Source organism: Perca flavescens, chromosome 4 (assembly GCF_004354835.1).
Source record: "Perca flavescens isolate YP-PL-M2 chromosome 4, PFLA_1.0, whole genome shotgun sequence".
In the NCBI taxonomy this organism is placed as follows: domain Eukaryota; kingdom Metazoa; phylum Chordata; class Actinopteri; order Perciformes; family Percidae; genus Perca; species Perca flavescens.
This window is the reverse complement of record NC_041334.1, coordinates 25,365,005-25,375,004: the sequence shown is the minus strand read 5'-3', so window position 1 is coordinate 25,375,004 and position 10,000 is coordinate 25,365,005. Positions and strand designations below refer to the sequence as shown.

General features: G+C 39.6%; 1 protein-coding gene across 4 annotated transcripts in view; it reads right to left on the bottom strand.

Moving 5' to 3' along the window:
• Positions 1 to 10,000, bottom strand: part of rad18 (RAD18 E3 ubiquitin protein ligase) — a 36,253-nt gene that overhangs the window by 4,305 nt on the left and 21,948 nt on the right. For 2 of the 4 annotated variants that reach the window (XM_028576857.1, XM_028576855.1), the window contains exons 10-12: positions 6,889 to 7,020; positions 5,558 to 5,675; positions 3,712 to 3,756 (exon numbers count right to left, since the gene is read on the bottom strand). In XM_028576857.1, the coding sequence (XP_028432658.1) occupies positions 3,712 to 3,756; positions 5,558 to 5,675; positions 6,889 to 7,020 (295 nt within the window). The remainder of the gene's footprint in view (positions 1 to 3,711; positions 3,757 to 5,557; positions 5,676 to 6,888; positions 7,021 to 10,000) is intronic. The other 2 variants (XM_028576856.1, XM_028576858.1) reach the window with 2 other exon arrangements.

Here is a 10,000-nt window from a genome sequence, read left to right as displayed (position 1 = left end):
ATTTCAGGACTGAATGCTTGTAGCCTACCTAATAAATTGGCAACTGAGTGTTGAGGTATGGTTGCGTCGCCTCAGCTTGTTGTATCACTAACCACTGCAAGTAGGCGGCTGCATATATGAAAAAAAAACACCTAACCCTAAAGAAATTCTAACAAAAGGTTTCTCAGCTGTTTTTTGTAGTATTAGGTGTCCTTAATAACATACTAAAAGTTTACCAAAGTTTGACCACTATAAAAGTGTAATTTTCAAGATGGCGTCCAAGATGGACAGGAAGCCCTCAAAATATACTAACTTCTTCATTATTGGACCTTGCCAAGTAATCTTGGTATCTAACCCCATGTTTTCAGGGTCTATGAATCCATTGGACTTGTCTAAATTGCACTGACATGATGAAATACTTATGGACTACATTTTGTGAGATAACTGTAAGGTGTGTATCTTGAGAAATCACACACAGAGACGGTGGGGAAAAGCTTACAATAAATCATACACGTATACTGTACATAAATCACATATATTACAATAGACTAAGTGGTTGCTCACACCGGTCAACGTCACTTAGAAATAACCTGTATTCAATTAAAAAAATGGGGGAAAAAGCACAGTCACAGTCAAAACGTTTCCATTTTGGCACTTATTCTCCTTTGTAGAAGCGCAAAGTGAACTGATTGCCAAAACTAGGTATAATACAATTCGGTAAGATGAGCAAACACTGCACCTTTTAATGACTCTTTTTATATCATACTTTATCATCTGATTGGTCTTTCTGCACCGAGAAAACAAACAACTTCTGTGCTCCCAATGTGTGGATCAAGTAGTGGTGCAACGGATCGTCATTGATCCGTGATCCGTTCGGATCAATATCTTCGGTTCGGTACACACGTGATCCGCGGATTGATTTCTGAAAAAAAAAAAAAAAAAAAAAAAAAAGTTGTGCGCATGTTCAGTCCACACACAGCGTGGTCATGGCGAGCAGAGGAACGGAGGAGGTTGAACGCCCCGCGTCATTTAAATCCCCACATCAAGCACGGCCACGCATTTGAAGAGACATCACCCCAGTGTTTCACTGACAGGAGTGAAAACGAAAGCTGCTCAAGAACCGCTTATCACCGCGGCATTTAAGCAGCCCCTTGTTGCACAATCAGACCGGGCTAAAGCCATCACAAACGCTATCGGTGTGTTTATAGGTGCAGACATGAGGTCATATTTGGTTGTGCAAAACGAGGGCTTTAAACACATGCTGAAAGTGCTTGAGCCACGTTACGACATCCCGTCGCGCACCCACTTCAGCGAAAACATTGTGCCACGTCTTTATGAGCAGGAGAAGAAAAAAAGTTGTGGATGAACTATCCCGAGCATTCTCTGGTACGCTCACGACAGACGGGTGGACGTCCAAGGGAACGGAAAGCTATGTGACGATAACCGCTCACTTCACCACAGCAGTCTGGGAGATGAGAAGTCCGGTGCTGCAGACACGCCCGGTACTGACACAAGCAGTGGAGGAATGGAAGATAAAGAGGCCCAGTACTAGTAATATCCCGGTCACAACTGATAATGCCAAAAATCAAATAAATGCAGTGAATGAGGCAGGACTGGGCCCACAGATTGGGTTATTTGCACATGTAGTGAATTTGGCATCACAGAAGGGAATCTCGGTCAATAGCATGGACAAAAAGAACAAACTTATGTTTATTTGTTTTGTCTTTTTTTTTGTTGCTGATCCGAAAAATGATCCGATCCGTGAGTTTTTTGATCCGTTGCACCCCTAGGATCAAGACAATCAGCTACTCTGATAGGTTGACAAAAAAAGAGAAAGGCACCATTACTTGCAGTTGTATTAAATGAAATCTGAGTGGAGGCATAATAAAAAGTGATTACATTCATACACTGACTCATACATAAATCATGCCATTTTGAATATGTTAGTGCATGTTGTCATATACACTCTGAGATGAGGAGTATCACAATAAACATTCTATCCCTTTCCTAAACAACTAAGCACTGCAGTGAGCAGATCTTGTCAAAATGCTGTTGTATTTCTTACAATGTATGAGAGGTGAATGCAATGCACCTTACTGGCACACTAAATGCAATCTACCTAAAGTAAACAAGTGTTTGTACCCTCTTTTTTTTAACACTGATTCTACAGTTGGATGGTGATGCACATTTCAGTATTTTATTCATTTTTCTGAGACCATTTAATCTGTGCCTTTCATTCAGTTTGGTATAACAATAAATCCTGGAGGCTGGACGATGGAGATAAAGCCTTGTCTTTTGACACTTGTTACAAGCACATATTTGGCTTCTGTCCATTAAGCTGACTAAATACAAAAGAAGAACTGCGTGGAGGGATGACATTGAATGCTGGCAGGTTTGTACTTTGCGTCAAGGTAATTTAGAAAGAGATGAAGAGCAGAGTCTTGGTTGTCCGCAAGAAACACAAGGTGAGATCCCACTCACATGTATGAGCTTCTGTGGTTTTGTCAGTAGCGTGACAGAAGCTTTCTATTTGTGAAGTGTCTTTGAAACAGGCTAGCTCCATGTGTTATTAGCATACAGCACAGTACAAGGATAACATTTAAACTGTAATATGCCACAGAATAAAGTGGCATTTTAGGCAGCATCGTTTGACAAAAAAAAAAAAAAAGAACATGGGCTGCAATGTGTCTTAAATTTCTATCTGCATGGTTCTTCCAACAAAATTGTTTGTATCCGTGAACCAGAAGAGGACATGGTGTCAGGAATGCTAAAATGCATTCAGAATCATTGACTTTAGTTCGTCTTTGTGCGCAGTTTGCAAGTAAATTAACACCGGGTCAGTGCAGTTGTTTATGTGAGTCCTATGTGGTGAAGAGCTGTGTGTTGTGTCTTGTAATAGGATAAAATAAAATACAGAAAGCAGTTATTCAGCCCACTTGCCACAGCTATAGTTGGTTTAGAATATGCCCCCGCTACTCCTGGACAATTACATTTATTGCTGACATAACTGAGAAACAATCTTTCCTGGGGTGATTTAAGTTGAGCTCAGGGACACCAATTACAAAAGAACTGACCACTATTTGCCAACAATTTGATGACAAGCGCGCTATCTTGCTGCCTCTGGGAACAAGTCAAACTCAAGGAAAAGCATCATATTACATGCTCACAGAGGAGACTAGAGAAAACCTTTCCAACCTTCAGCTGTAAGTGAAAGCATGCAGTACTGCAGGCTTAGCTGCTCTTCTTTTTATTGTGGCTTGCAGGCCACAATCAAGTGAAGTGCCTCTCGACTAAATAGAAGTAAGCTTTGTCAAAAGCAATGACCATGGAGAAATGTAAAGGCATTATTTCTATTAGATCAAGATTTTTGAAATATTCAAATATTGACCAAATAACCATTTTATTTCCAGACCTATCTAGATATTTATTTCACCTGATATGAATGAACGACACAGCTAGAACACTTCTTAACACTTTTAACACTGCTGGATAGAAAAAGAGTATCTGTAAGTGGAACCATTATGTACATCAGCAGCAGACTAGAATTAAAAGTGACCTTTAAATGTAATTATCTATACTCTTCAGGATTTTCAAACTGAGAATCTGGCTGGATAGTAGGCTTACTTTAAAGACTAATGTTGAACACCTGATATACACACCGAAGGTCAGAATTAGATTTTTGAAAATTACATGACTTTTCTTGACAATCGCAATTACAGCAGAATCACTTACTCAGGGTTTCTGGCAGGTTCTGGACCAAAGATGTCTGAAATAGAACTGTAATGGGAGGAAGAGGAGATAAGGAAAGAGACTACATGTCATTTACAAAGTTTTACTGATATAGGGTATTTGCTGTTTCAATAAACAAACTTCGTGCATTGGTTTATACCCAAGTAACAGCCCTGTTTTTTTTGAGCAGGCTCTTTCACGGTCCTACACATCGCATAAATGTCAGCCATGACATTGACATTGCTACACAAAATGTCAAGAAAATGTTATGGCCCGGGATGTTACTTCAAAAAGAGTCGAGATCTGATTTTTCACACTACCAACTACCAACAAGAGTACAGTTGCGTGAGGTTGCCTCAAAACAGTCATAACAAGTCACAAATGTATATAGAGCGCTGTCAGTCAGTAAAATCAGCAAGTTAAGATGTTAAACTGCCTCTACAGTTCACAGTCTGTGCATTTCCCCCCCATACTCCCAACATTGCCATTTAGAGCTATAATACATATAGTATATGCAATTGGGCAATGCCGCAATACCAACAACACGGACAACCACTCTGGACTTTGCAAATATGCATTTTGAAGATTAAGAGCATGATGAACATCATCCTTAGTGAAGTATGGTGGTGGCAGGATAATACGTGTAGGGGCAGATGAATTCTAACCTTAGATTGATGGTGATGATCTATGCCCCATTAAGACAATGTCCTGAAGCATTTTGCCAAATCAACACTGGAATAAGTATGTACGTTTTTAATTTTGTTGAAAGTCGGCAATATAAATTAAAGGAATTCTCAAACGTTGTAAACTTATAAGTGAAAATATGAAACGCGTATTTCAGCATTGACTCATTACAAAAACAGCGCCAAATGGGCTTGTACACTTTTGTTTGTTAGAAGCAACTCCATTGTTGACATTTTGTGAAACTGAGCAACAGGTGAATTTTTGCGAATTAGCGCTAATGGTTAATTTGTTTTGTTACTGAAAGTATTTCCCCACACACCCGCAGCTTTGGGTGGATAGGTAGCCTATTGGCATTACTAAGGCACACAATTCTCTCCCTATGCCTTAAGTACGCACGCACGCTGAATCGATTAGGCATACGTACTGTAAACTGGTCTACACTACTTTTAGTGGCACTGTATCATTTCTCTGCTGGTTCCCAGCTACATAAGAGATGTACAAGTTTTAAGGACAGGAATTGTCAGGAACCTCCTTACATAATAACAGCATTGTGAAGGTATAAAAATTAATTTTTTTCTTACATAGTAGAACAGCTATTAGATAATATCACTTATATTCTATATCATAAGTAAAATGTTTTATGTGGGGATATTAACTAAGTATTGGGTGCTATATTTCTTCTGAGTAATCATAGGATCCAGTAAAACTTTCGGAGACTGTTGTCCTTGCAAAGCAGGACGTCTCCCTTCTTCCATCGTGTTTACTTCTGAATTCAATTAACTCAGTTTAGTTACCACTATAAGAAATACTAATCAAATATGAAATGAATCACATATTATTAATTATAATGCTGTCCTGTGAATGCCACAGTCTTGAAAATATATATTTCTGAAATGACAGTCAGCAATATCCTCAAGGATTTAGGAAATATAAAGAGTTACAAGACGAAGCACTGCTTTTTTTAAATCAAATCAGAGGTGTTCAAGGTCCAAAACCATCTTTTATCATTATCACTGTGAAATTGCACTTAGTTATATTCAAACTGTAGAAAGTAGTTAACAACAATGATCTCTCTTTTCTGTAGCATGAAAAAGCCCATCCTTTGACAGCTTTGAGGGTGTAACCTACTGTAAGTGAATCAGGATGTCCATTATCTAGGACTCACCTGCTGATAGACACTTCACTATAAGTGGGGCTGGATGACAATACAATCCTTGGCTCCTCGTCAGATTCTCCATCTTCTACCTTCACCACTGGGCGGCTTTTTGACTCTGCAACTTGATCTGGAAGAGGCAAAAATATATATCTTCGTGTCAGACACCCTGAGGGAACCAAACAGTGGAGAAATGACCTGTCAAAAAGAGTTGACATAACATACAACCTAGAGTCCTTTGGACACCAGATTTTCACATATCTTTGAAGGTAAAAGCAGATTTAAGGTCCTGTTTGTACTATCAAACTAGCCTCTCACACAGTGGACATTGTCATGCAATTTTTGTGTGTGCATTTTCCTTTGCATATTGCATGCAAATAAGCAACACCATTACTTAATTTAGTTAATGTAAGTACCACTTAATTAAAACCTGCAATAACTGGTATTTCTGGCCAGTAGGCAGTGGAAACAAGTTGAGAACACAACATTGCCATATCATCAACTTTTAGGCTGATATGGTGAACTTGTTGAACAGTTGCTTATTTACACATCCAGCAGTTACAGAGCAACATTATCATTCATTGGGAGTTGTGTTTCTTACTGTCTCTTAGCTCCATTTCTGGTCTCTACCAAATCCTGAGGGAAAAAAGATGGCTCTTTAGCTGCAAAGAGCTGCCTGCTGCAGCTGATAACGCTATAAGAGTGGTGAGAGTGATCCAACACAGTAACATTGTGGGTCGCATTAAGTTTTCACAAATATTTTTGATAAATTTGAGAAAATATAACAAAATATATGGAAGACATATTTTTAAAAAACATACCGATTTTCAAGACTAAAAAGGTGCGGTTATAAATTATAAACACATAAAATAATCCATAAAACTGTAGGTACCTAACTTTTTTCACCTTACATTCCTTCTCTGCACTTCCTCTTTAAAATTTGGTAAAATATTCTCAACTTGTTCCCAAAAGACATACAAATACTGTAGACCAACATTGATTACTGTTAACACATCTGTATCGACCCTTGCCTGATGTGCCTAACAATGGAGTGCAGTCATGTTGTGAATTTGGCAAGGATGGAACAAATAATTGAGTGCACTTTATTCACTCCCACACACACACACACACACACAAGTAGGGAGTCACAACGAGCCCTTCAAGTAGCGTCGCATGGCTCATTTGGCATATTGCTTAAAAAAAAAAAATGATTGCCACGAAACAATCAATGGCGTTACCATGGGGATCAGGTGACTTATGCTGAAGAGTATCAGAAAGCTTAAAAGTCTCCTGTTGCTAGAGTATATTTTATCCCTTGAGAAAGGTAAAGAGTGTTGCAATACCAGCAGGGTGTGTTTTTTGTGCATCCTCTCCTTCCACAATGACTTCCTGTTTGATACGAGTCTGCCTGGTGGTCTCTAGGTGACCCCGAACCTGGGCAATAAGGCGGGAAAAGTCACTGCTGTGCTGCTTCCCTGCAGGCAAAATAGGATATATTGTGGAATAGGTAAGAAACAACAGCATTTTTAATTATGCAACAGTATTTAAAAAAGGTCCCATGGCATGAAAATTTCACTTTATGAGTTTTTTTAACATTAATATGCGTTCCCCCAGCCTGCCTATGGTCCCCCAGTGGCTAGAAATGGAGATAGGTGTAAACCGAGCCCTGGGTATCCTGCTCTGCCTTTGAGAAAATGAAAGCTCAAATGGGCCGATCTGGAATCTTGCTCCTTATGAGGTCATAAGGAGCAAGGTTACCTCCCCTTTCTCTGCTTTGCCCGCCCAATAAATTTGGCCCACCCATGAGAGAGAGGCATCATGGCTTCCAAACAAGCAAAGTGGCAGTTGGTCAAGGCCACACCTAGCCTGACAAGCCAGACCCACATCAAGATGTTGGGTCTGGGAACTCACCATTGACAGAACTCAATCCGAGGGGTGGGATAAACGGTTGTCTTTCAAATTCCCTCTGCACGCAATAGGATAGCGCAGAGCTAGTTGATAGATTAAACTTTAAACTTTTGCCGTATCCGGTCGGCAAAACTCCGAACACATCTTCCTTTAAGAATTTCAGTGCCGTTCTTTGTTCTTTTCTCAAAGAAAAGCTTAACTCCAAGTCCTCCAGAAGACCGCTGTTCCCAGCAGCAGCAGCCATAAGCCCGCCCACTGACTCTATACACGATGTGATTGGCCTGACCAGAGTTTGGTTTTTCCAGCTCGCAAGCCAACTGAGAGCACTTAGACCCCCCTGGCTGCAAATTAAATTTGCTGCCGCTAGGGGGTGTCTAGATTTCACACTTATTCTGGGTTATTGGAATGTTTTCTGAATAACCAGCTACTGATTGTATTATTACTGAAAGAAAATGTGAGATTGAAAGCTTGATGCATTTATTTGCATTAATGCTGCTTTCACCTTCCTGTCTGCTCATTCACCATTCCCAATGCTGGCACAGTGAGTCATCCAGATCCTCCTCTGATAAATCAAGAGGTTATCACAGCAGTGCAGCTATTTATAGAACCTACCTGCTGTAAGTCACATCCATTTTTCAACCACTTTTAAAGTTGGCACTGCGGATTTACAGTATATCCAAGTTTTTTTTTTATCTTGTTTAACCATGACAACATAAGTTTGGATAATGTTCTCTAATGTTGCCTAATGTTGATCTAGACGGACAATTAAATAGCAAAGTCACCCTACATTTACATTCCATCTTTTGCTGCTAAATGACTCACTAAAGATACTAAAGGCTTCTAGACTGAATAAAGTAAGATTACAGCTGGGCGACACACTGAATATGCAATATGCACAAAAGTATGCAATCTTGTAAATATTGCCTCTTCAGTTTTCAGAAGAATCTCCACTTCTCTCACTGTATTACCATGCAACAATTACTAACCCGCAAAACATAACGTAATGCAGATGGATTACCTTTCTATCAGGAGCCAGGTCTCTTGTTTATTTCCTACTGTACTAGCGGTCTAGAAATTGAAAAAAATAAATGCACTGATTGGTCTAAAAGCCTATGATTTGGAACCGTCATTACAGGCTGTCACTGAGCAAAGCGGATCTAATCTTTAGGAATTTTCTGAGACATCTATATCTGACAAAAGACTTCAAAATCCTTCCTAGACCAAGTCTGTATCCTGCATTGTTCTGCTGGCAATAATAATAATAATAATAATTCAGGGGAAATCTTAACCTTTTGATAGCTTAAGGTATTCTAACAGCAGAATCAATTCATCAAACAGAAAATCCTACAGCATTTCAAAGCAGAGGTGAGCCGTCCAAACTGAAATAAAGACCGCCTCCGTAACGTCAGAAGAAATTAATACACTTAGGGAATAAAACATAAATCTTTAGAGAAAAAGAATGGAGAAGTACTAAACTACCCACAATCCTAAGCGTAACCGCGACGTCTCAGATAAGTGGAGGTCGCGGTTACCATGGAAATGTTGATGGCACCCGCGAATGGCTATAGCCAGCTGGTACCACTGAAGTCTACGATTGTCTTGTACGTTTGTTTTTTTTTGCCGTTTTCAAAATGTTCTTTTGTGCCGAATCAAATGTTTTATGGTCACAATTCATCTCATAGCTGGTTTGCTTGGTTATTGGCTTAAAAAAAAAAAAAAATCTCTCTCTCTCTAAAAAGTGGGCGGTCACTGGTGAGCTCTATAGGTACATGAGTTAGGTCAGTAGATGGTATGTTTTGATGCAACATGTTTGTTGTACATGCACTGTGATTCTGTGTATCAGATTACTTTAATAAAGGCTGTTTACTCCTAATTAAGGTTATGTATCAAATATTCCTCCAAATTCATGGAGAATGCCCTATATCAAGATAACCTAGCCTGGATGCCAGTCAAACTTAGCCCCGCCCACAACATTCAAGGCTCATTCTGACTAGAATCTCAGTAGGACCACGTCAGGCTAAAGATAACCTACAGTACTGTGCAAAAGTTTTAGGCAGGTATGAATAAATGCTGTAAACTAAGAATGGAAGTGTTAATAGTTTATTTTCATCAATTAACCAAATGCAGTGAATGAACAGAAGAGAAATCTAAATCAAATCAATATTTGGTGTGACCACCCTTTTGTCTTCAAGACAGCATCAATTCTTCTAGGTACACTTGCAAACAGTTTTTGAAGGAACTCGGCTGGTAGGTTGTTCCAAACATCTTGGAGAACTAACCACAGAGTTTCTGTGGATGTAGGTTTCCTCAAATCCTTCAGTCTCTTCATGTTATCCCAGACAGACTCGGTGATGCTGAGATCAGGGCTCTGTGGGGGCCATGCCATCACTTCCAGGACTTCTTGTTCTTCTTTACACTGAAGATAGTTCTTAATGACCTTGGCTGTATGTTTGGGGTCGTTGTCGTGCTGCAGAATAAATTTGGGGCCAATCATACGCCTCCCTGATGGTAATGCATGATGGATAAGTATCTGCCTGTATTTCTCAG